This window comes from Empidonax traillii, unplaced genomic scaffold, assembly GCF_003031625.1.
Source record: "Empidonax traillii isolate 1590-97213 ecotype Southwest subspecies unplaced genomic scaffold, ASM303162v1 scaffold125:size1524877, whole genome shotgun sequence".
Lineage (NCBI taxonomy): Eukaryota > Metazoa > Chordata > Aves > Passeriformes > Tyrannidae > Empidonax > Empidonax traillii.
Window position 1 is genome coordinate 1,220,042 of NW_020955318.1, and position 26,894 is coordinate 1,246,935.

Consider the following 26,894-nt stretch of genomic DNA (forward strand, 5'->3'; position numbering starts at 1 on the left):
AGGGTAATCAAGCATTGGAACGGCCTACCCAGAGAGGTGGTGGATTCACCATCCCTGGAGGTTTTTAAGCAGAGATTGGATGTGGCCCTTAGTGCCATGCTATAGTAATTGGAGTTGGATCAGGGGTTGGACTTGATGATCTTGGAGGTCTTTTCCAACCCAATCTATTCTATGATTCTATGATTCTATACATACAAATGTGTGCTTATGCACAAGTGGGAGCGGGTTGCTGAATTTTAAAGAAAATAGTTGATTGGGCTGTTGGTTACTGATGAAAAGACATTTTAACTGGAAAATATAACATGTTGTTTCACATGAAGCAAAGTTCCACAATAAAAAGGAGTAGTTTTGTTCCTGAGTAGGAGCTGAAAATTACACCTTGTTTTTATATGTTGTTGACCGCAATCACTTTGTATGTCAGTGTGTTAGAGCAGTAAGTACAGCTTAGATGAAATGCAATATTTTATTAACTTTTAAATTGGAATCTTTCAGGTGGCAGGTTCTTGTCGTGGACTGTGTTTGTCTAGTGATTTGAAATCACTGTCAGTTATTACAGAGATACGAGACTCTTCAGACAGCGAAGCAGAGATAACGTATTTTCAGGCAAGTAAAGTAATCTTAAAACATCCTTTAAAAATAAAACTGCTTTTTAAATTGTATGTGGGTAGCTCTATTGCTTTCCTTTATTTGCAAAAAAACCACACAAACTGTTATTTCCAGCCTTTCTGAAATTTATCCCAGTTTAGCTTTTGGATTTATGGTGTTAGCGTGGTTTCACTCATAAGAATGGCAGTGATGATCTGAGGCATTATTTTAAAATCCGGCTCTTAAAATAACATTCATTTATTCAATTACAGTTACAGTTATTTATGCTTTCTTCATTCAGCACACAAAGGCACAACAGCAATGCTTTTCATTATCCCATCTATGCAGAACAGTCATTCTTAAAACTGTTCTGTTAGAACTCCAGAATAAGGAAGCTTATCAGTTTTTATAGATGAATTAAAAATATTTATTGCTTCTTTGAATTAAATCTATTTTCCTCTTAAAATCAACCTAAAAGAAATGAAAGCTGACATTTTTTCTGTGCGTCCTTTCAATCTGTCTTTTATTTTCTGTAATCTAGGTTTTTTTAAAAGACATCATCTCTTAACTATTGCTTGTTTCATTTGTTATAGTTGGACACCAGTCTGTTATCAAGTTACTTACCTGAGGTAACTCGAATGGCCCGGAAGTTTACTCACATTTCAACTCTGTTACAGGTACAGTCATGTTACTCTGTCCTTTTAATATCACAGTTTGTACAGGCTTCAATATTCTTAATGCAAGTAAAATCAGATGTTTTCTAGTAGGATGCTGAAGTTGGTGTAAAGTTAATTTGGAGCTCTAACTTGGAATTTGATAATAAATTTTACATAAGATCTACAGTATCTCTTCGCTTTGTGTTGTCACATTCGGTTGTCGAGTGTGATGTTGAAGGGGAGAAAGGAAATAATAATACTAATGTCTGTTTCTGTATTACAGTATATAAAGTTGTCATTGACATGCATGTGTGAAGCATGGGAAGAAATACTGATGCAGATGGACTCACGACTCACAAAGTTTGTACAGGTATTGTGGGATTAACCGTTCTTTTGGAAAAACTTTGGTAGTAATTCTGTTGTTCATGTTAACAGTAGTGGTTAACAGTAATGCATATCTTAATGTTTAAGCATGGTGCCTCCAGATAACAGTCTCTAAGTTCAGAGACAACCTGGAAGCTGTTGTATGTTTGCTCTGATGCTGAAGATGCCCGAGTACAATCAAACATGATTGTATTCTGATACTTCTTTGCTTTATTTATTTATTCTGAAATACTCAAAAGTGAGGCTTTCAGCTTGCCCAGCTGTTGACCAGTTAGTTTTTATTTAAGGTTGTGCTCTTTGTGCTTTATTCATTGTTAAACTGGTTACAGTGAATGTTGAGTAAAAACATTTACAGCCTAGTTCAGTAGAACTTGTGTTACATCCATGATTAAGATGGTCTTGGATTTACTTAAATTTTGTGTTTATTGCCCATGGCCTGAAGTTAATTGAATATTATGATTTATCTTTTCAAAATTGTTTTTTTGTGATGGTAAACTGCTTAGAATTTTTATTGGGTAGTACAATTAAAAAAATGTAAAACACTAGAAAATTTTCAGTGATCAATAGTTTGATTTGAACATTCAAAGATGTGGGTGGGTTCTCTGATATACTTTAATTGAAGTGTTTGTGAGATAATTTGGTAGTCTGGATTTAATCTCTTCACCAATCTTTCAATCGTTTTAACTGACAGGAAAAGAATACAACCACTTCTGTTCAGGATGAGTTTATGCAGCTGTTGTTATGGGGCAAAGCAAGGTAGTTACTATTGTTTTATCCGAGTATGCATTTGCACTTGATGTTGAAACACAAAATAAATACATATTTGGTTCTCTCCCCACCTTCTTCAGTCTGGAACTTCAGGCGTTACTAATGAACCAACTGACAGTAAAGGTATGTTAATGCTTTTTTTCAACATGCTAAACCAATCTGTTTCAATATATTTTGATCTTTGTTCTGGTAGGTTAACAGAAAATTATTATACGCTTGTGTTTCTTTGTTAACAGGGTTTAAAAAAACTTGGTCAGTCCATAGAGTCTTCGTATTCCAGTATACAAAAGTTGGTCATAAGTCATTTGCAGAGGTAGGTCACAGAATGTTGAATGAGTTACAGATTATATATGCATTGTGCACAGTAAATGATAGTAGCATTATCATGCTATTATCGTTAGCACACAGCGAAGCCATGAATTTCTGAAGGGTGACTGAAAGATTATACTTCTTTCCTCTTCCTTCCTAGTGGCTCTGAGGCTCTGTTATACCACTTGAGTGAATTGAAAGGAATGGCCTTATGGAAACAAAAATACGAGTCTTTGGGACTTGATGCGTCTGGAATTGAAGGTGCAGTAGTGTCTGCAACTTACCTGGTCTGATTTCACTTTTGAAAGCTTAATAATAATGGCGAGGGTTTTTTTTGCAGAGGCTATTACTGCTGTTGGTTCGTTCATCCTGAAGGCAAACGAGCTGCTTCAGTAAGTATAAAGTCTAGAGAGTTTAGAAAACATTCCCATGAGTCTTACATTGAAAGGGATGCGTGTGGCTGGGAATAGAGGAGATTGGAAGAACAAGGCTCCTCTGTTGGTGGGGGGGTTGATCTTGTCTCACTGCAAGAATAGTCTTACTTGGAAGGTTGCACTGGGCATTTTTAAAAAAACTGATAGTGCTTGCAGACCTTTCTGTAGTAAAGATGGGACTTAAACCTGGAGCAGTTTGTGACATTTAGGTCTTGTAATTTCTTTTGTTGTTTCTTGCTCAGAGTTATCGACAGTAGCATGAAAAACTTCAAGGCATTTTTTCGGTGGCTGTATGTTGGTAAGCTTGAGGACATAGTAATCATCCAGTGTCTGTTTTATATTGTAAGCATCAAAATGTTGGTAAATAATCAGGCCATTCTTAGTTTTAACTATCTGTTTATTTCTATCATAGAAAATTTCTGGACATCTGAAAGGATACAGTTGATGAGACAAGTAATTCTAATTTTAAAAACTGCAGAAAGCAGAACTATCAGAGTTCTATGTTATGTTCGTTGTTATTTGCTTGTTTTGAAACTCAACAGAATTTTATCCAAGCCCTGCTGATTTAAAATTACTTCTGTGTAATTCTCTTCAGACACATGATTCTAGGCATGACAGTACTCGTGCTTTATATATATCCATTTTACTACTCTTAGTATGTACATGAATAAATTCTCATGAACCTTTTTTATAACAATTTTAGCCTTGTACAAGGTAGAATGCAGTTGGAAAAGATGAAAGATAAAAATTCTACAAGATTTGTGTTGTAAGCTAGTGGGACTAGTGAGGCTTAATTTCAGGCTCAGTTTGTAATTCTTCATTCCAGACTCTTTTGCTTCTGATTAATTAATCAATCTATTTTAACGGCAATCTCTTGTTACGTAGACATGAAAAATTAAGAATATTCAGAAAACAGTATTAATGCAATAAGAATGTAATTTTTTCCCTCAGCCATGTTGAGGATGTCAGAAGATCATGTGCTCCCAGAGCTGAACAAGGTAGGAGTAACATTTTCTCATAAATGCTGATGTACTCTGTATTCTGCTCAACTAGGAAGCAGAATTAAAGGTTTGGTTTTGTTCTCTTCCAAAACTTAAAAAGATAATGTCTGTGTTACTTTTTTGAGAAAGTTGATGCCCGCAGATTCACACCAAAACTCTGTCTTTTTCTGTTTTCTTTGTTAATACTACTGTTTTGAGTACCCTGGATGTGAGTGCAAGGCCTGTGTGTGTAGCAGCTCTTCGTATGCCCTAAATGACTAAATCCCACCAGAGTGGGATTTTAACATCTTTACCAGTGCCCTGGCTGGGGAGATGGAATACGCCTGCACTGGATTTGCAGCCACCATTGCACTGCCCTCGCTCGAGGGCACAGGTGCCTTCCAGAAGGAAATAGATAGGCTGGAGGGGTGGGGACCTCCCGCAGTTCAGCGAGTATAAATGCAAGGTTCTGTCCTGGGGAGGGTTAAACCCCTGCTATTGCTCAGCAGGGCCTCAGCTGGCTGGAAGGATGTCATCTCTGCTGAGATGGTCTGTGGATGTCAGAGGGTATAAATTGGGTGTGAGCCAGCAGTGTGCCCTGGCAGCAAAGGTGGCCGGGGGTAACAAGGGCTGTACTAACAAGAGCATAGCCAGGAGTTCAAGGGAAGTTGTTACTGTCCTTATTTAGCACTTGTCAGATGGCATTTAGAACAGCTCCTTCAGCTTGGGGCCCTCCTGTACAAGAATGACAGGAATCAGCTGGGGTGAGTTCAGCAGTGGGCTCCCAAGCATGTTGCTCTGTGAGAGCAGGCTGAGGGAGCTGTGTTTCTGCAGCCTGTAGAACATGTGTTCTGTGCTCACTGAAGTGTATTTTTTATGCTTTGTTTTTCTCACTGTTTTTGGGTTTGTTTTTTTCCTTTTAGATGACTCAAAAAGATATCACTTTTGTTGCTGATTTTCTTACTGAACACTTCAATGAGGTAAGTGATATTGGTTTTCCAAGTACAGCATCTGACTGTTTTTGCCGCCAAGAACTGTCTGAAAAATCTTATAAAAATATTTAAATCATCTTTTTGTTCACTACTTCTTATTAATTTTGTGTTTAAATAATACATTTGCATTATTTTTTCAGGCACCAGAACTTTACAGTCGTAAAGGAAAATATTTCAATGTGGAGAGAGTTGGCCAGGTAAAGAGCTAAGGAATAAATGGAAAAAGAATAAATGAGAAAATTCTTAGATGGAGAAGCTTTTAAAGCTGTGTCCCCTTTTCTTCCCTGGCCCTTGTGCTCTGTGTTGCACATACCAGTAATTGTAAAAGAGAACATTTTAGTTGTTTCCCTCTATTATTAGGAAAAGTAGTGTTTAAAAACATGCCTTACAGTTTCACCTTACACGTGTTGTGTTTTTACGAAAATGGCAAGACTTCTTTGCCGCCAGCAGCAGTAAAACTGTAAAAGCCAGCTTCGGGAAATCTGAAATGCGTTTGTTGTCTTTATGGCATTTATCACTGGATAAATGGATATCCCATTTTAAATCAGACTTGATTTAAAAATTAGTTTCTTATGGAAATATCACCATGTGATCTTAGGCAATAGTTGATTTTTCTTACTGTTTCTAGAAGGGGTGGAATATCTAGTTTTAAGACTATGGCATGTTAATTTAACAAGGAGTGTCTAATACACTTGCTAGGGGCAATGTTGGAGGTGAATTCTAATGTTCTTTATTCTTAAATTACAGTCTTAAAGATGTCTGTCTCTTTTCTAGTACTTGAAAGATGAAGATGATGACCTTGTATCACCACCTAATACAGAGGGAAACCAGTGGTTTAACTTCCTTAAAAATAGTACTCATCTTAAAGGTAATGTGCTTTCATAAAAAATAAAAGTGAATCAAAGATATACATAGAATGTAACAAGTGTAGGAGAGTAATTTTTTTTTTCATGCTTATAGGTTACTTCTGCAGTGCTAATCATTGGTCTTCATCTGAGTAGAATAAAATAAACAAGCCTTGTTGTTTTACACAGGTTTTAGGTTATTACCAGTTTCTAGGTATTAGTAGCTCCCTATTTTTCTGTACCAGTCTTGGAAGTGTTGGCTTGGAAGGAATCCTAGAAGATGTCTATTTTGGGATATCTTAATTCCAGTTCAAGAAAGTAGTAGTTATGCTTAGATTGTACCTGGGTGAAGTGTCCAAACTTCTTAGTTTTCACTGGGGCCTGAGACTGTTTTGTTTATTAGTAGTGAAAAAGAAGTAAGAGACTATAACAAGCTGATTGTGGAAATTATTCTTATTTGCATTTAGAAACCATAGACTGTAAAACCTTGACAGTAGAGGCTGTGTAATAGAATCTGCCACAGTTGCCTTTTTCTGCCTATTTAATTCAATAAAAAGAGGGGAAATGATAGGTTTTTTGTTTTGGAAAATTGCATTTGGAAAATGCATTTTTAGACATACTTCAAAAATATCTTTGATACGTTATATATGTAGATGACTGGTCATTTCTGTTACTACACAAGATTTGTGATGGTTTGTAAGTGTTTGTAAGTGTTTTTGTTTGTATTAATTTGGCAAGTACTGAGATGTTTGTAGGATTTTAGGACAAGTGTCATTAACACTTTCTACCCTTCCCTGGTGTTTTATATTGCCTTATTGGTTGATACAGTTTTTATAATTTTTTCCATCTAAATACTGGAAAAGAAACAGGCTATAAATAAGAAAGGAGTCATATCTCCAAAGCAAAATGTCTTCTCACAAAGTAGTTCATTTCATAAGAAGGAATCAGTCCTACTGAAACCAAATCATAGCTACTACAAAAAGTATGGGAATTGTTTTGCTTGATCAAGATATTTTACAGGTTTCTAGCTCTTGGGTAAATGCTCTTCTATCTTTGCCTTTTTGAAAGAGCTGTGAAGAAAAGTGGAAGGGACCGGCAGACCTTCATTTCCCAGTTGTTTATCTAGTTTCATATTGTAATCCAGTGAGTTACTTGAGTTAGAATTTATAATCAAGGAGTAATTTAACTATCATGTAATTCAACCAAAGCAGGGCTAATTTTGAAGATAAACTGTGTCATTCAAGGCTTTGTGCAGTCGAGTCCTGTATGTCTGCACAGGTTGAGACTTCATACCTTCTCTGGGCACCCTGCTCCTTGCTTGGACTAACCATCCTTGTGAAAACTTTTTTCCTTATGTCTGATGGGAATTTCCCTTGCTGGGGCTTATGACCTTACATCTTCTCCTTTTCCTGTGTGTAGCTTTGAAAACGATGTCTTCTGCAGCTTGTCACTGAGGCAGCTGAAGAGACCAATCTGTGCTTCAGTGTTAGGAATTCCATCTCTAGGCCGAACAAACCCAGCCCCCTCAGCTGCTTCTTGTAAAGTTTGTGCTCTAGCCCTGTTACCATCTTACTGACTCTTCACTAGACTTACTTCAATTTGTCACTTTATTAATTGTGTATTATGTTTTTGTAGAGGTACAAACATTTCTAAAATTAACTTTCTTTATTTGTTTACAGAAAGCCCACTTCTGTTTCCCTACTATCCTGAGAAATCACTGCATTTTGTCAAGAGGCAAATGGAAGGGATCATTGATCAGTGTTTACAAAAGCCAGCAGTAGGTTCAGTTTTTATAAATGATAACCTTTTTTTTAGGGGTATAATTATGAATAACTACCTGTATTTTATGGCCTATTTTTCTCATATCTGTTAGGATGTAATTGGAAAGTCAGTGCATCAAGCAGTCTGCTTGCCTCTCTACAAAATATCGCAAAGGTATCTCTTTACTAAAAGAAACTAAAGATATGTCCAAGTTCATGCATGAGTAGCATTTTATAAACTGTTTTGATTTTTCCTTTTCAGTGAAGATTCTACACCTCAGTTATTTAAACTACCATTTCTGTAAGTGTGCTACTATTCCTTATTCTGTGTAGTTTACCAGTTATTAAAACTTAATCTAAATTTTCATTTCTCCCCTCTCATTGCAGGTGGAACGACAAAACATCCAATATACATTATGTCCTCTTCACCATACTAGAAAATTCTATTTCTAAAATACACATATTGAGGAGACATACTGATACTTCCAGGTAAGACAAGAGAGGGAAAAAGTGGTTTGTGAGGTTAGGCACGTGTACAGAGACAGTTATAGTTTGAATTTATTTAAAAAGATGGAATGAGTGGATTGAATACAGTCTTTATACTGGAGAAAATGAAGGGTACTTTAGGAAGTGCAGCAGGAGTTTGTGTTGTGTCAGACTCAAAAAATCTAATCACAAGACCCAAGATAGTTCTAGGCTAAGGAAAAATACCAGACTCCCTTAGTTTTGTTGCTCACAGAATTACATTTATCTACAAACTTCTGAAAAATTATGGATAATTCTGCTTCCAGTGTTGCTTTGTCTTTGATTAACCCCTTGCAACCTGTAATGTAATACTTTTAGGGAAAACGGGACGTCTACCCAGGAGTGTATAAGCAGAATTTATCTCTTTGGGGTGTAGATTTGTGTACCTTCAGGAGTGTCTGTGTCCACAATGCAGTTTGTCACTGCCTAGTTGTACTGATACAACTGTTTAAGCTGCGTTCTGTCAGTGGGATGGCTGAAATGTGCTGGGTTTAAAAAACAACAAAAGCTACTCTTTGTAAGATACTTGTTTTTATAATGTGTGTCATTTAACTTGAGGACACAATAAACTGTGATGGGGTGGGAATTTTAAAAGCAGTTTTACTACTAAGGAAAGCACATGTTGAAACTATCTTTTATGTTTCCAGTTGAGAGCTGCTGATGGCAAAATTACTGCCCTGTGCTGTGACTTATATTTCCTCCCTCATTGATACCTAAAATAATCCAAACTATTTTTCTGTAGAGTAACAGGTAACAAACCTGAGACACTACGATAATTGAGCCAGGAGTTCAGCAAAGAAAAACTATATCCCTTAAGCCTGATGCGGTTTTCCATTTGACTCCATTAGTCATGTTTTCCTGAGGAGCAGAAGAATTCAAAGGGTTCTCAAGCACCAGTTACATCATTATGGGATGTAGCCATGCATTGTGCTAAACTTGGAGAGGCTTACACCATCCTGTACCACAGTTGCTGTTAGAGATTTTGGGTTCTTTATGAATGGAAAAGAATTAGTCACCAAGATAATTAACACTGTTGTTCTAGGTCTGTCAGTAACGGGATTCTTGCAGTAGAGTTTGGAAACATCTTGAACAACAGTATAAATGAGAGCTCAGACTCCAGGTCAGTATACTTTAATTTTTCTTCCAGAATTGCAGGTTGCTGAATTAAAGATCATGTTTTCTACTATTTATTTTGTGTTAAATTAACGTCTAAGTTAACTCACCTGGGTGAGTCAGGTTGTAAGAAATGCCACAGGTGCATGAAGCTGCAGGGTTGTGGGAGTCTTATTTTGCACTTCATCTCAAGGTCAAGTAAATTTTAGTTTTCCAGTTGAAAACTAGAGCTTTGGCCCGTGTGCAAGTGACAAAGCTAGCTGGAAACATCTATTGCTTATATCTGTGATATTCGTGAAGTAAGATAAAAATTGATATGCCTGAATGTAGCCATCTTAGAAGGCATATGGCAGACTAATTTGGTCCTTATTGTTTAGAAAGGCTGGATGTGATTGTCCTCAGTACCTTCAGTTGTGTTTCTAAATTTTCATTGGTGTTTATGTTTCATGTTACTTACATTTCATCTGAAATGTAAAGATTGCTAGTAAGTTTTTTTGGGGAATTGCTTTTTTTTTTTTTAACCTTCAGAATCATTTTTCCTGCATGATAAAGGAGTCTGCCACAGTTATGGCTTTCACTGTCATAGCTGCATGGCTGACCTTTTTATCCTTTACAGTAAAGCTCACTGTTAACTACTGAATATTTGTAACATAAATGGTGTTCAACCTTAAAATATGTTAGTTCTGTATTCCCTTTTGTTCCTGGATGCTTTCGAAATTATTTTCCTATAGGTGTTACAGTTGTTTGGATGCTCACTTCTATGATGATGAAACTGTAACTGTAGTTCTGAAAGAGAATGTGGAACAAGAGGGGAAGGAGAGAGTCTTGGCTCAGCTGCCCTTATCTTCAGTATACACAGATGAGGACCAGGATAGGAAATTCATCTGGGATTCTACGGAAAGGTACTGAACAACTTAGAGCAAATCTGAAAGTGCAGAACTGAAATGCAAATTAAGGAAATATTCTAATTGTGTACAGTTACTTGCGCTTTGTATGTGTGTAAGTATTTTAAAGACAAACTCTTTTTGTGCTGGGGGAGTAGGATGGGGAGATGGAAGCTTCCTAAACTGTTTCGTGGGTTTTGGGGATTGTTTTTGCTTTTTTGAAACCAATACTACCCATGTACCTGGCTGTCATGAAATGCAAGGATCAGCTGAAGACACCCTGTAGAATCAGAAATTGTCATTGCTTTAAAAGATGCCAGCTTTTCTGGTCAGGATACTTCAATTTAGGGTGTTTTAGGCATAGTTGCTTGTGTACTTCTGTCTTGTAATAAGGACACACAGATATTTCTTGGTCTTTCCCCTTGTAGTCACCCTTAGAAACAATGTCAGTTTACCCTTGAAACATCAGAATTGATACCTCTGCATTGGCACAGGGAGAAGAGAACACCTGGGGAAGTGAACACACACTCACAATGGCCAGTGTAGTTCAAAGCAGTGAATCCAGTCTTTTAGTTGTTTTGTCTCCCTTGCTTTTACTTTTTTCTCCATATTCTTCTCTGATGATTTGCTTAAGATGCATTTCTGCCTCAAAATGAAGAGCCATACTGACCTGTTAATATTTTTTTAAACAACAAAGATAGTGTGTGTTGAAGAATGAACAGAAAATATTAAGAGCAAGTTCAAACTAATCCAGGCTGCTGTAATAGTCAGGGATTATCTTCACAGAGTCCCTGTGAGTGGGGGTGAACTGTAGTGATGCACATTTGAAAGGTCATGGAGGCCCAACTTCTGTGTAAGGAGAGGCATTGCATCCAGGGCTGTGTTCAGGAACAACTCATCTTGGAGAGGGGAGGTTTGAAAGAAAGCCACCCTCATCCTCCTGCTGTAGCTGTTTCTTGTGGGAAGATCAGACTTTACAGTTCCCTTCTGGTAATGTGTTTGTCTCACTTGAAACGTGCTGTGTCTCCACAGTTGGGTCCCCCACTCTAGAGTATCTGATAAACCATTATGATGGTTTCAAATGCTCATCTTGTTGTGTATGATATGACGAAACTTAGACGTAAGAAACTGGAGGTTTTTCATAGAACTGCATTTGTTTCTTAAGTACTGGCTTTGTTTTCTTTCCTTGCTGTGTACAGGCTGGATGAGCGGAGTGGTGAGATACCCACATGTACTGTCGTCTTGGAGAATCAGTGGAGAGTGCTGGAGAATATGAAAGCTCAGTATGTTTCTGTAAATGGCATTAGAAAAGTTTCTTGTGTGGTAAGTGGTCAGTATCCTTGAACAAACCGGTAAGATGTTAAAGAATATGTGCTATGACTGAAGAGAATGGTAATCTAAGTCATCAAAACTTTTTTTTTTTAAACAAATAATTTATTTTCTCATGATCTGCAATAACTGTGTTAGGATACATTCTTATCTGTCTCACAGAACGACATGGAAAATTTAAGAGAAGTTAATAAATCTGCTTGCTTTACATTTCAGCCTGTAGAGCAATAAAAAGTTGCTAATTCCCTGGATACCTCCATTTCAAAGATAAAGGCTATTTTCAAAGCTATTGGCTGACAATTAAGATGGTATTGGTGCTTTTACTTATTTATTTATTAACAGAAACTTCTTAATGTCTCTGTAGCTAAGTTCAAATCTCCGCCACGTGAGGGTGTTTGAGATGGATGTAGAGGATGATGGGGAAGTTGAGGAAGAAGAGGAAGAAGAAACAACTCAGATTGCAGCTGGGGAACCTGATGAGCTAAATCAGCCTGCAGAAAACCAGGACAATATGTGTGGTGCTTCTGCTGAAGAACTACCTGATGAAGCTGAAGAACATGAAACCAGTCTGGATACTTGACATGGGCTTTGGTAATAATAAAAGGATAAGACTGAACTGTAAATAATTTTTTAATAGCACAAAGAAATTGTGTATTGAAGAATGAACAGAAAATATTTATAACAAGTTCAAACTCATCCTGGCTGCTGTGATAGGCAGGGACCGTATTCATACAGTGCCTGTCTTTGGGGGTGAACTGGAGTGATAAGTTTGAAAGATCATCAGACTAGTTAGAAAATAATCTAACTTCAGGCTGCTGAGAGGATGGATCCTGTACCTCCTGAAGCAGCTGAGTCAAGTCAGAATTCTGTATTGTTTATCAACTAAGACTGTGTTCTAGGGAACCTTTATTGACCCTTTTTTGTCTGGCACGTTTCGGTGTCAGCTAAAATTCTTTGAAAGCTTTTCTTTTTGCCATTTTTATAGGTGAGGACAAAAAGAAATATCAGCTGATGTTTTTGTAGTTAGCCTGTTCAGTCCCAAATACTGTTATAAAATAAACTTGTATATGAAAAGAAAAAAACTTGGGACCTAATCTTTGCTTCTCATACTTTGTGTTCTAGTAATAGGAATGGAAGCTTCCTGTAGGACTGAAATCTAAGATTGCAAATCAGCATAAGACCAGTTAGACAACAAAATTTAGCAATCGTCACTTAAATACATGGTTTTGAAAGCTCTTTGATAACATCAGTCCTCAGTAACAGCATTTCAGTCTATGCCGTTCTTGAGACCTCAGCACGGCACTTGTCTATGTGTGCATGATTTGTCAAATGGTGGCATGTCTCAGCCTGCCTGTCAGTTTGTTCCTGAAAGTCTGTCCTCTCAATCTGGAATTTTTTGTCATGTAAAATTACAATAGAGTATATTTTTTTATTCTGATGTGGCATTGCATGTCATGCATAGCCTCCAGCATAATTGTGTTGCTTGCAATTTATATATTGCAGTAGGCGTGATGTAGTGCTAAGCAGTAGCAGTAGTTTCCCTACTAGCTGTCATTCTTAGCTGACTTAAAACTCAACTCTTTGAATGAACAGTGTTGCTAAATCGTGATCTTCCTTCAGAACAGTGAGTGTGCCTTGTGTTTGGCGAGAGGACCAAGTCTTATGCGTGTGCTCTATTCTGTAGTTATTCCGTGCACCTTTCTAGTCCAGCCTTGGATAAACCTGAGTCAATGGGAATTTTGTGTCTGGCTGGGATAAATACATGTGCACGTTCTGCATTTCACAGTGACACGATACAAAAGCACCCGTTTGGGTCAGTGCTTCGAATGCATTGCTGACTCCTTCTGTCAAGCTTTTTTTAATTTTATTTTGTTGCCAGATTTCTGTAATAATAAACATGTTGGTAATGTGTTAATGCATCTGTTTTCAAAAGGATGATAAGAAGTTCTTCATCTAGAAGTGCTGCAGGATTTTGGTGGTATCTGGGTGGGAGATGGCCTCGCTTGACATTTTGATCTCTTCATCATCAGTTTTTATGCTAACTGAAGGCTCACTTTTTTCTGCAGGGAGTTGTCATAATTTCTTGACATTTTTGTAGTCAAAAAAACTTGTATTCTCAGCAAACATGCACCCAGTCCACTCTGTAATACAACTCTTTAGGCCTCGTATTTAATGTCTACCTGTTTTGTATTTGGTGTTGCTATTTTGTTGTTTTTTTTTTTTTTAAATCTCAGGGTACTTTTATTTTCTGCTCTTTACTTTCTGTAATGCCTTTTGCAGACCTTTTGTCTATGCCTTTTCTGCCTGATATCTCACTTCAAAGCTTGCCACTTTGCTGAGTTTGTGCTTTAGTCTCTCACCAGCTGGTGCTGTTTTGCTTCAGAACCTGGACATGAAGCGGTACCATTGCCTCCCACTTATATGGATTTCATGGCACATTTGTACCTTCCTTCATAAACAGCCACTTGAGTTGCTCAAAAAGACAGGAGATGGATGTAGAGAAATAGTGAACAAAAGCATCCTTTATTATTATGATAACTGTTCTTTTTTGCAGAGGGGAGAGGGGATGTGTAGTTTTGTAACAACGCCTACAGTTGGTCCTAATGCTGCTTGACTTTGAAGAACCTACTTAAACAAAAGCCCTAAGCCCATATGTAAACGTTGACAGAATGGAAGAGCCATCTCTGTAAGCACCTAAGTTCCTTAGTAAGTTTGTGGTGTGTGTTTAGTATCTGTAGTCAGAATTGCTTCATGTGTCCTGTTACCTACTACAGTAACATCTGAGAAGATCTTTCCTGCTACCTTGAACTAGCTGTATCTCTTGGACTCTGATCTAATTTCTTGCTTCACAGGCTGGTTTAGGGGAAGAGTTGGCTTAGCTTGTGCCATGGAGCAGTGATAGCGGTCTAAGAGCCCATATTGGAGAGGGGAAGGAAGACTTCACCATGGTTCACTTTAAAATTATAAAGTAGTAAGAACACTGCATATGAGTGAGGAGAGAGGGTGAAAGGGATTGTCACAGGGTGAGTCTCAAAATGACTTACGGATCTCTAGGGAGAGTACCTTGGGGAGGAATTAAAAAAAAAACAAAACCAAAACAACATACCACCTCTGGAAGCTGAAGAGAAGAAATGCCACTTGTAGGTGAATGCATTTAACTGTGCCTTTAGGTTAAGTTTTGTTGCTAGGAAATCAGCCTGTAGACCATTGGTGCCAGCAAAGTCCAGAGTTGAAGGAAGTTACAAAGGGTTATAAATGTTGTGTGCTGTTCAGCATTTTTCCTGCAAGGGGAGTTAAGGCTTCTTCTCCCAGCTGGCACTGTTACAGCTCTGTGGGCAATTCTGTAATCATGTGATCATGCCTGCTCCTGGTTTTGTGCAATTTTCACATTTAACCTAGAGGATAAAGTAAAGAATCCAATCAGGTTTAGTTCTTACAGCTCTCCCCAGGAGCCCTACCTCCTAGAGTAAGCCTGTTCTTGCTGAGGACCTAATAGCTGGTGTCTCTTTTTCTCTGTGTTGTAACAAGGAGTCCTAGCCAGACCTCCTGTATTCAGGAGTCTTTATCACCTGAATTTTGCACAGACTACTTGGGCACGCACATCCAGGTGCTTCGTGAGTATGTGGATATGAGGGTGTGAGTGAATTAAATCAGTTTTATTTTAAAATGAAATCGCCCTCCCTTCTTACACTGCCTGGCTTTATTGTTTGCAATGCTACTGCTGCAGGGTTGATTACATAAGAAATAATGTCAAAGAGAATGGATGGATGTAGCCAGTGTTTTTTAAAGTTGAAAGGAGGGATCTGTCTAAAGAGAGTATGAAGGGAAGGTGGAGAGCAAGAACTGAATGCAAAGAGGTTTAGCAGTGTATGTGATGAGATAATTTTAGCAGTGTATCCGTTGCCAGGTCCCTGGAGGTGTTCAAGACCAGGTTAGATGGCACCCTAAGCAACCTGATCTAGGGAGTGGCATCCCTGCCTATGGCAAGGGTGTTGGAACTAGATGATCTTTAAGATCCCTAAAAATAAACCTAAAAGCAAATTGCTCAAGGCGAAATTTGGTTATCCCTGTGAAATGTCATTGGAGGCTCCTGAACATAAAAGCAGAATTTGTCATTACATTCCTACTGTGTTCATGACAACAGCTAATTCCCATCTACATCTTGGTCTGGTTTCTCACCAGAATTTATGATATACGTTGGCCCTGCTTGACCACAGTATGTCCATCGATACTATGATTTAGATAAATATGGATAAAAAAGAGTTTCTCATACTTGGTAACAATGTCCAGACTACAGTAAGTAAATAAATAAAGATACAAACCAGCAAGGCTGAGTTCTTCATATGGATTTCGAAAGACACTGATGTTCCTAAAGTGGTGCCCTACAAGTGATAAGTGAGCAAGGCTTTCAGTTTCCCAACTACGTTTCACTTCTACCTCCGAGTTGAAGTGTTCTACCTCCGTGTTCCAAGTTGAAGCTCCCTGCTTAGTGGGTAAGTGTCAAGGTTGAACTCTGCCTTCTAATAGAAGCAGACTGATCTGAAATCAGAAGCAACTGTAGGACTGAGCTTTCACTTTTCAGTTACTCTAGATTACTTTCATCCTTACAAATTTTGAGTGTTATTTCAACTGCAGGGATATCCACAATGTGCTGTGCTTCCAAATAAAATGATACTGTTTGTATCTGGGAGATTCACATTCAAGACATTTGATGGTGATGTATAAATACATGGCTCATTATGATGTGTCACAGTTTGCTCCCTATTAAATGGGTCTTAGTTTTCTCTCTATTATATACTTTTAATAATAGTATGAATATTTTTTGACATGAAGAATCACTGTAGTTGACAGAAGTATTGAAAAGATCAGATGTCAAATAATGGATGTCAGATCCACTGATAAAGTTGCAGTCTGTATTTTCAAGGCCTTTGAAGGGACTGAACGTTTAGAGAAAGTAGGATCTGATGGCTTGCTCAGGAGGAATGACACTGGGAGTGTGTTTGACTTGGTTTTCAGGGAGGCGATAGAAATTGCAGCTGGAGGAGAGTGAAGAGACACACTGTCCCAAGTTTCCTGTCTTCCCAGTGTATTTTATCTTTCTAGATTACTGATATTTCCTTGACCTGAAGTTTGATTGCTCCCTATTGAGTGAAGGAACAACCTTATCTGTCATGGTTGGCCGTACTGACATTTCACTGGCACAATCTCAGCTCTAGCCAAAGTCCTGTGCCACCCTGTCCTTAACACAGCAAAACTGATCCAAGGTTAGCCTTTGATTCTAAAGTCCTGACTGAAGGAGTTCTCCCAACAAGGGGAGACTGCTTCTTTCCTCCCTGAATAGCTACAAAAGCAAACCTTCGAAGATGTCAGTGAACATCCTCATCTGAGTCACTTCATAACGTTAACAGGAGAGATCTGCATGTCTTTACATTCAGTAAAAGTCAAAGAGGAGTAGTAAACAAATACAAGAAAAATGTTTACAGTTTGTTGAAATGAAATGCATTAGCAAAAGTATCAGTTATGTATTTTGTAGAACAAGTCTATCAGGAACTCTATTGCAAAAAACTGTCTTTTAAAGTGGAGCTGTGCTAAAGTCTCTGTAGCCATGTTGGACTTGGGTTGTCTCAAAGTGAACCAAGACAGAACTTTAAAGCAAGTACATTCCTGCTAATTATAGTTGGGGTAGGGTATCCCAAACAAATGTGGGTGAAATTTACACCTTCCATTTTCCCACAATGTTTATTGACTAACTTCTTTTCTTCCTGTGTCACAACAGGAGACTCAGATTTAAGGTTCTGTAACAAACCCAAACTTCCCGTTTAGTTTTTCTGCTTACATTAGAGATTACATTACTTTTTATTCCATGACATCCCTCAGACAAGCAACATGCACGTACTCATGGCAACAGTACGTGCAGCTCAGTCGTCATCTGCCTTGAATATGTAATCTGAGTTGAATTTGACTTCCTAAAGTGGAATTGTCCAATCTGCAGTGAGCCACTTTCAGTGAAAACCAGCAGCGCTAGTTCGTTTTGCTGTGGTGGCATCCCCTTTCTACTACACCAAGTATACACAAGGAGTATTGTAAATGGGAAGAATAGTTCTCAGTGCAGTCAGATCTGGCTGGAAGTGGCATGTCTTGCTCGTTAGCTCATATTCAAGTAGTGTAAGGTGAAGTCTATTTAAATTGAACAGTTTGTATCCTTCAGTCAATGTTTCTCTTGTTCATCTGTTGTTCACCATGCGCAGTGTGGGGCTGAACTCTGGTTCATGGGTGGGACTTGGCTGGGTCTGTGGGTGAAGTGCTGTGCTCTGCCCTGCGGCTCCAAAGCTGTGCTACTGACAGCCTGAACTCACAGGGGAGCTCTTGGATCCTCAGGCTGTTCCCGAGTGGAATATTTTCTTCACGTGAAAAGCTGCAGATCACTCCTAGTGAGTCAAGTAGCATCTGCATCTTGCATACATCTGCAAATACTTTTAAGAGAAACCTGTCTTTGGTGCTCTCAGTTCTCTCTCAGACTGGGATCTTTCGGCAGTTTGAGACTGGACACCTACTTCCCTTTGTGCACAGTTTGTGCCTTGGGGAGATAATCAAAGTTTGTGTTCAAGTGACAGTGTTTTAAAACAAACTGTTGAGTTTACGTAAGAGAATGGTTTAAATCTGGAAACTATTCGTGCCTCTCTTCCAAAGGACTCCAACGAAAACATGCACATTCAGACTGAATCAGCTTGACTTTTGCAATATCAGTACTTGAAGGGTGTTCTGCAAGGTCATGCCCTGATTTGAATATTATCAGTTATGGCATTATTTTTTGTTACATTTTGATGCCATGTGAACATTTTGAATATCTTAGGATGAATCATAGAATGGTTTGTGTTGGAAGGGACCTCAAAGATCAGCTAGTTCTAACCCCTCTGCCATGGGCAGGGACATCTTCCACTAGACCAGGTAAATGAGAGCAACTTAACTTCATGGAGCTGTGGGAGGGAAGGGGTTGGGGAAGGGGGTTTTTTTAGTACGTAATTTGTTGCTTTCTGGCTTGGTTTCTTTTTTTAACCACAAATCAGTTTTTATTGGCCATTATAGTATCGTTTGTGATCTAGGTTTATGGATTTATAGCATATGTGTTTTATCAGGTGGTTTTCTGACTTCGGTTTCGAACCTGTTATAAGGGAGGTGAGGAAGTTCAAAGCTTTAACAATCCTTAGAAGGTATTTGGGGGACATTTTATAGCAAACTGCTGTGACTATCTCATAAATTAAGCATGACTGGACTGAGGCAGGAGTTGAGCAAGAGACTTCTAGGTGCTACACAGAAGACCACTGGTGTTTTAAGGGGATAGCATTTTTCCCCTGAGTCCTCACCGAAGGCCCTCACTTTGCCTTGGCAACTACATTATTTTTCCAAGCACTTCATTATTGACTCCTTGTTTGTTACCATCACTTCTGGAATGGATTTTCTAACTGTTCCTTAGCTGATCTATTGCAAAGTCAGTATTACTTATTCCAGTTTCTATCCAGCATAAGCTGATCCAGGTATCTTTGCTCACAAGAATTTTTCTGCTACCTGTGCTTGAAGAGTAGTAGTAAACAACTGCTCAGTTTAGATTCTCAAGAGAATGTCAGACTTGGCAGCAAAATAAAGCTTCATCATAGTATTATGTCTCTAAGGTGTCAGCACTGGTAAGTGATGTAGTGATGTCTTTTGAGGTTGTTTCCTGAAGCTCCCTCTCCCAAGAGACTTTTTTTATCCATCTCTTTGCCAAATACAGTTTGGCAGTGTTACTGGAGTTACTAGCTGTGTGTGTCAGCAGTTTGACAATGCAGGAACACCTCACCACTGCGACACGTTGAGGTCAGGAAGTACGATTATCGGTTTTGCAGAATGAGAAGAACTGTGGTAGGACATGCATCATGCCACACTTTACCTTCCTTATCTTTTATTCTTCCAAGTGCTGCTTTGATATGGCAGATTTTTTACAGTAAAAGTCTGCTTTTCAAACCAGCTCTTAATATGAGGTGGGGATTGGCCTTCTCTGAGGGGTTGGGATTTGCCTGTGGGGGAACAGCTGTGCTGGAAATCCTGTGCTGGTTTCTGCAATCAGAGCACTGGAGTGCTGTTGTCTGTCAAATCTTTGCAGGCTGCTTCCACTGTGTAGATCTTAATCTTCTTATTCCTTTGGCAAGATTCGTAGTTACTTACCATAGTCATAGAATCACAGAATGATTTGGGCTGGAAGGGACCTTGAAGATCATTAGTTCCAACCTCCCTGCTGTGAGCAGGGTATCCAATCTGGCTTTGAATACTTCCAGGGGTGGGACATCGACAACATCTCAGGACAACCAGTTCCAGTGCCTCACAGTAAAGAACTTCTTAATGATCCTAAGCACCACACATTGTGATTGTTAATGCATTAGATCGTGGCCTGTGATTTTTGGTTTGTTTGTTTTGTAGAAGGAAGACCTTTCATTCATTTAAGTTGTCAGTACTCCTACGTATTTAAAAACCCTCAGAAAATGTGGGGCCGATGTAAGGTGCTGTAGCTTCATGATGGCTGGAGGTCTGTTTTGAGATGTGAGGGAATTATATATAAGTATTAGTCATATATAGCCAGCAAAAGTTCAGGCACTGACTTAAAAAAATACTCAGAGTCTCAGAGCTGCATAGGTGACACTCTTGTTTCAAATTTGTTCACTAGTTCTGTAGAAAATGGAGAAAATGTCATATGACAAAAATAAATAAGGAGTGCTTTTGTAATCTAACAGGTTCCTTAGTTAACTTAAACTTTTTGTTACAGGTAAAATTCAGTTCTGATTTTTTTCTGCATACTCCATACTCCTGTTCTCCAATATTAACCCATGTAATAGTAAGAACATGTTTATATACCTGCATGCTTGACAAAACTCTTAATTTAATGTTTAATTTTAAACATTTGCAATTCTATAATAGATGATCTTGAGGGAGCTGGATGTTAAGGTGAGTGAGACTGCATTTTTGTTTTCGAAGGACTTGCTATTAGATCAGAATTGTGGGTTATTTTAGGTATAATTATTTTCAGGTTTATGGAAGTGTTTTAAATAAAATGGGAAATATTTGATAGTGCCAGTTAGACTAAGCAGGGGAAAAACAAAGAGGCTTTTTCATTATGGTAGGCTTTCCAAGTATTATTTAAAAGTATTTTTCCAGAGTTGAGAAATTCTCTAAAAATAGTTTTGTTTTGTTAAAGCAGCAAATAATTTGGAAGCATTGAGAGGAATAGATAAGTGAGAACATCCCTGAGAAATTTAAGTAAATACAAAGTCTCTTCTCCTACACAGACGTTATCTAAATTATGGTGAAAGAGTTTTTGTTTCGAATGTTGCCATCCTCCCAGTGCCTTTCATTTCTGATTGCAGTTCTTGATTATGGGATCGCTTTTAGACACTTACTGGAGTAAATATGTAAGGGAGGCACTATTTTTGTTACACATTGCTGGAAGTTGCTTCATTGTTGGATGGAATTTACCTAGTGTTTCTCAGTCATATAAACATTTGGACAAATATTCATAGTTTTGAATAACTCAAAATCATTTAGCTAATAGAAGAAAAATTTTTTACCAGAAGAAGTTGATTGTTTCCCAGAAGCTTGCAGGAAGGAATGTTACAGATCCTTGAAACACAGCATTTGAGCTGCATGATCATCACTTGTGCTGCAGAGGCCTTCTGGAGAACAAAATGAGTAAACAAAGTCCTTTTTGTCTATGTTTCCACACTTTAGATTGTAAGTTTTTTTGAGTTTCAAGAGGAGTAGTAACTGCATGTTCCTTTCACATTATGTATTTTTGGTTTTGAAGGTGTCATTATTTCATAAAATATAAACCACAGGCCACAGTGAAGACAAGATAAATAGAAAAACTGTGGTTTTTTAAATCAGGAAAATTCCATTTGATTCAATATTGAGATAGGAAAGGGAAAAGAAAAAATCCCATATGTATGTATCAAATATGTACCAAATTTTCACTTTTATTGAAAAACTAAACCCAGATTTGTCACTTGGGGAAAAAGAAAGTACTGAAATAGTCTTGTTTTGCTTTTCCTTTAGCTAACAAAATATTTTTTTGTACTGTCTGTATGTTACCAAACATATGCCAGATAAATGATCAGACACAAGGTAGGGTACCTAGCAGTTCATGTTTTCTACATATTCCCATAATTTTTAACAGTGCAGTTTTTCTCATGACAGGAGTTTTCTGAGTGCTCTTGATGGAGGTAAAATATTTGGTAGACCCTGGCTGAGAGGTTGGTTCTACTACCATGGGTGGAATATAAAGAAGTCCCCATTTGGGAGTGGATAAAAAAATCCAAGAGTGTCAGTCATCAGTAATTTGGGCAGAACATGGAGAGTGGGAGGTGAGTGTGAGAGGAAACGGGAGAGACGTAGGTGGAGGCAATATTGGGCAAAGCTGATGACGTGGGACCTTTGCATTAACAATGGGAGCCAGTGAAGACCTCTGGAGCAGCCCCAGCTTGGCAGATGCAAGACGACACGTTGTGTCAGAGCAATGTGGTTTCGCCATGGAGTGTATCCAGAGAGCTACTTCTTTTTCTGGTTTATTTCCACATTAAAAAATGACAATTAAAAAAAAAAAAAAAAAAGAAAAGAAAAAAGTAATTTCCTTTAGCAGACTTCCATCAAGTAGGACATCCAAACACATTTCTGTTCTTATCAATGTTGACAATTTTGTCAGCCATTCTGCAGAATTTCTTTAACTAACAGAACGTGTCAGCCCTTGCTAAGGTGCACCTTTTGCTATATAGGAGTGTTAGGCTCATTAAAGGAGTATAAAGTTGCCCTACATCTAAAAATAGAAGTTCCTGGCAGAACACAAATGGAAATCTGCGTCATACATTTTTATTTGAACAAAATTAACTGTAAATCAGATATGGACATAAGAAAGGATTTGTCTTAAAACTAACACTGGGTTTCTGTTTGCAGGAATGAACGTGTAAATCATGTCTGAACATAATGAAAGGTTTATTTTCAAAGCGTTGTAGGCAAATGCTGATAATACTAATGCAATGCCAAGTATGCAATGCCTCTTTTAAAAAAATCTAGCTGAAGTTTCTTATCTATGTGGAAAAATGTGAATTAAAATACAGCACCCCTTGTTGGTGACTCCCAATACCTGCCTAGTACTGCATCTGCATGTTAATAAGGCCATCTATTATTAGCTTAGCTCTGAGTAGCTCAAAAAGTTCACACAAGCAAGTGGGGCTGTGCTTTGAAAAGTCCTGTCCTGTAACACTTAAAAAAGCAAATCTGGACAGTCATCCTTGTAGTACAAGCAGTGACTTAACTCAGTCTGGCTTTGTGTCACTCCATTAAATGCTTAAGGGCCAAGTTAAATGCCTAAATTCCTTTAGAAGTCTGGACCAGTGCGTATGGAGCTACAAAGAAGATATGGCATAGCGGTGGAAGTGTTTGGATTTATAAGAATAAGCTACTGGCTGGTGAGTGCCTACCCACACACACACACACACACACACACTCGTTATAGCACAGGTGCAGCAGCCACCCTGCAGTGACAGCACAATGGCACCATTGATGAGGGCATGCTCAGGGGATATCTTTTGTGAAATGGTGGGTGTGTGCTGTAAATCCACACCTTACCTCAGCTTACAGCAGCTTATTTTGTAGTCATGTCTTCATATCTTTCTATCAAATAGAATTTTTTTTTTGTAAAAGAACAACCCAAATTCTCTTTAATGTAATTCTGATGGACACACAGAGAATATGTGCAGAAAACAAACGTTCCAGTTATATTGGATTATATAAATTTAAATTAGTTTTAGTTATCCCTGGATTCACCAGGACTAACTGGATGGTTCATGTGGCTTCCTGGGTTCTGCACACCAGGAAGGCACCTCTGAAAATCTGGGCTTCAGTCAGGAAAGATTTCCTGAGAATGGGACAGAAGCATTTGGGCACGTGCTGCTGTTGTTCTGAGCACATCTGAAATATATGTGTGTCTGAGGCATCCTCACAACAGGTTGGTGTAGATTTTGGTGAGAGGCTTGATTTTTATTGCCTCTGGATAAAAAAAAAAAAGAAGCAAATGCTGACCTTCAACCTGCTTGCAGTGACTGTGCACGCGTTGTAGGGCTGGTCTGTATATGCAGAGTGGCCATTTGTCAAGGCTTTCTGGATACATGATAGCTCCATTGCAGCAGCAGTTACCTAACATCCAGAAAACACAGAGAAATGGCAAACAAAGCACCTACAGGGGAAGAAGAGGATCTGTGTGGGCAGAAAGACTCGGAAGTTTGGTGACTACTTCCTGTCTGCTGGATAATTTGCATGTTTTAGCATATAAAGCAGTACAATTGTTTTAAAGGTTCGGATGTTTGGCCTATTCATTGCTTTCTCAAAGCCAAACTTTAACTTTGTACCGAGGGACAGAAACCATGGAAGGCTTTTGATACTGTCCTTTATCCTTTATGTTATTTCTGTTTCAGCTGAAGACAATATTTGTGACTTAAGATTTCTGATTAAACCTGTACTTTCCCATTTCTGATTATTTGTGATGTGATACTACAGGAATGTTACCATGCCTTCTTGGCTGGTCCTCCAGTTTTTAAACCCAGCTAGGAATGGGATGGTTAAGAGTGTTGGAGCCCAACTGGAGAATAAAGACAGAAACATTTTTCTCTTTGGGTAATTGCAGTTGTTTAAGAAGAAGCCTGAAATCCACCATCTTACATGAAACAGGAGGGGTAGGAAAAAGCGGAATTATATTGGGAAGTTTGATTTCAGAAATGTTCTGTGGGATTCATGTATTTTCTGGAGAGACTAGGAGCTGTGGGAGCATGTGACTGGACTGAATATGGGCCATAAGAAGCCAGGTCTACCCATTACTTTTATGATGTATTTTGACTACACAGAATTGCTTTTCCTTTTTTCTGTGTTTGTTTGGGTTACACTTGTTAAGCCTGCCTTCAGTGTATATATTTACCACCCTACATTCAAGATGATCTCTTCCTAGTGATTGCTTTAATGTCAGTCTCTAAGAATATTCCACCTATCCAAATTGTTTGCAATAATAAGAGCAGAGAGCAAATGCATAAAATGAGAACACAGATTAGGTGGATTTGTTTTTAAATTGAATGAGTGGGAAATATTTACGGGATTGATTGTTGTCTAACGGTAAAAGCTGCTGCTGAATTCCTGTTTGTCTTCATCTTCTATAAACATTTATTTCTGGAAGCCTTCAAGCAGTGTTCTTCTTTAATGTGCATTTCAAATGCCAGTGTCTTCCGCTTAATGACCTGCCCGAGGCCTAGTTACACTCTCTCCTTTTTCTAATCATCATGCTTGGGAGTATTCTGATACAAGGGCATGCAGGTCATGTAATCTTGTCCCATGTACCAGTAATCTTGTCCCGTGCTTTGACCATCTAGAGTTTATCCTCAAAGTCATTTGGGGAAATGTACTTTGCTCACCAGGAACTTAACGTGGCCTATTTCCAGCTGTAACTGTCCTCGCCTGTGCAGTCTGAAATGCCATGGCTGCATTATCGGCACTTCAGAAATACAGGTGTAGTCCTCCCTCAGAGCTGGAGCTAAAATGATTCCTCAGTATCAAACCTGTCATGTTCAGTGGTAGTGGTAGTTTTGATGCATTGATGATGTTCTGAAGGGCAATATTTATAGGGAGTGATCAATGTATTTCATCAGACAACCAGATATAGCTGGGGAAAAAAGCAGAATTGCTTTAAGAAAGAAAAGTCCTTCTTCAACCTCTGAAAGTTTGTTACAGCAATGGTCTGGATGAAAAAACCCAAAATATTGCTTCTCTCTAAAAACTCATTTGTGTCATGCTTTGAAAAAGGTTAGTGATCTTCTTCTGAGGACATTATAACCTGAGGACTATAATCTCCACTCAAATAATTGCTCTAACTGAAAGTGGAACTTGTCTGAATTAATCATATTAAGAGGGGAGAATGTTTTTACCTCTATATGGATTCAAATGAAATATCAGAGTTGTTGTGAATGTTTCATTAGCATCATGTTCCCTAAATTTGTGTTTGATTCAGTTATTTGGTTGCTGTTTCAAGACGCTTTTCAGAAGATGCCTTGAAAGAACTTGAAGAAAAGTAGTGTGCTGTGTGCTAGCACAGATGGTGGACTGTGGGAGTCCAGAGGTGAGAACAGAGGTCCTACTTCTTTCTTCTCTCTCACCTGCACAGGGATCCGCATTCTAAGCCATGGCATGAGGGCTGCTCTTTTTTTTGGGGGAGTTATTGCTGTGTTTTCACAGTCCGTGTGAGCAGTGCTACCTTGGAGTTAGGTGCTAGTCAGGTGCAAAGAAAGAGAAAGACAAGCCAGTTTTCAGGTTGCAGAAATCCTACTGGGCTGTGGCTCTTTCTTCTGATCTCATTCACTTTATGTTGCTGCTGTAGCCAGAACAATAAAGCACCCTTCAGCTGCATCTCTTTGCTGCCACCCCCACCTCCCCCCCAAAAAAAAAAAATTGGGAAAATAATGCTGGACTTTCCTGCAAAGATTAGTGGATAGTGTGTGCTGAAAGATAGTTAGGACCAAAGCAAACGGGAAACTTGTAGCTAAATATTGGTTAGACACGCACCATGGTACCAGAATAAAACTGAATACTGGACTCACTATGTAAACTCATCCAGTAAAAATCTCTGACTGTACTGAAATGCCATGTTTGGGGTGGATTAATGACTCCCTCTGTTAGAAGTTCCTAAATTAAAAATATGAGCAGCCAGCTTTTCTATAATCAGGAAACCAGGAAATACAGCCTAATTGCCAGAACTGTTTCAATGGGAAAAATTTGGTTGCCCATCAGTCTAATAACTTTAACTATTTTAAATAATTTCAAGACCTGTCTTAATTGCTTTCTAAACTTTTTAGGTTACTTCATTTATTAATTTAGTCATCTTCTATATAAATATAATTCAAAATAAGTGGACTAAAGAAGCTGATGGAAACAATAGAGGACCTCAGCCTCCTTGTAAGGCCTGCTTTGAAAATATCTAATAATTAAAGATGAGCGAGTGACTTTTAATTGCTCGTTTATGATGCCTCTTCTGGATCTGCTTTTTCCTGTGAAGCTTCATTTGGACCTAAATGAATTAGGTGACTAATTAAAGGAAGGTCTTTGATTTGAGATCAGGAAAGCATGTTTGCATGGAGGCTACACCCTCTTTTTTATCTGACAGCATCCTTGAACATTAGCAGCATATAATAATTAGGTGTGTCAAGTTGTGAGTTGATTCATCTTCTTTAAGTGGTCCCAGAGGAAAGGGTGGACGATGACTGTTTTCCAGAG

At 38.4% G+C, this 26,894-nt stretch overlaps 1 protein-coding gene across 2 annotated transcripts in view; it reads left to right on the top strand.

Moving 5' to 3' along the window:
• Positions 1 to 12,642, top strand: part of ANAPC4 (anaphase promoting complex subunit 4) — a 19,003-nt gene extending 6,361 nt beyond the window's left edge. For both annotated transcript variants that reach the window (XM_027883360.1, XM_027883361.1), the window contains 21 exons: positions 493 to 603; positions 1,179 to 1,262; positions 1,525 to 1,611; positions 2,317 to 2,381; positions 2,474 to 2,516; positions 2,630 to 2,706; positions 2,863 to 2,963; positions 3,043 to 3,094; positions 3,379 to 3,434; positions 4,088 to 4,134; positions 5,040 to 5,096; positions 5,249 to 5,305; positions 5,883 to 5,976; positions 7,633 to 7,730; positions 7,827 to 7,888; positions 7,976 to 8,014; positions 8,101 to 8,202; positions 9,281 to 9,358; positions 10,083 to 10,253; positions 11,435 to 11,558; positions 11,929 to 12,642. In XM_027883360.1, the coding sequence (XP_027739161.1) occupies positions 493 to 603; positions 1,179 to 1,262; positions 1,525 to 1,611; positions 2,317 to 2,381; positions 2,474 to 2,516; positions 2,630 to 2,706; positions 2,863 to 2,963; positions 3,043 to 3,094; positions 3,379 to 3,434; positions 4,088 to 4,134; positions 5,040 to 5,096; positions 5,249 to 5,305; positions 5,883 to 5,976; positions 7,633 to 7,730; positions 7,827 to 7,888; positions 7,976 to 8,014; positions 8,101 to 8,202; positions 9,281 to 9,358; positions 10,083 to 10,253; positions 11,435 to 11,558; positions 11,929 to 12,144 (1,821 nt within the window). In that variant the 3' untranslated portion in view covers positions 12,145 to 12,642. The remainder of the gene's footprint in view (positions 1 to 492; positions 604 to 1,178; positions 1,263 to 1,524; positions 1,612 to 2,316; positions 2,382 to 2,473; positions 2,517 to 2,629; positions 2,707 to 2,862; positions 2,964 to 3,042; positions 3,095 to 3,378; positions 3,435 to 4,087; positions 4,135 to 5,039; positions 5,097 to 5,248; positions 5,306 to 5,882; positions 5,977 to 7,632; positions 7,731 to 7,826; positions 7,889 to 7,975; positions 8,015 to 8,100; positions 8,203 to 9,280; positions 9,359 to 10,082; positions 10,254 to 11,434; positions 11,559 to 11,928) is intronic.
• Positions 12,643 to 26,894: the final 14,252 nt, after the last annotated feature.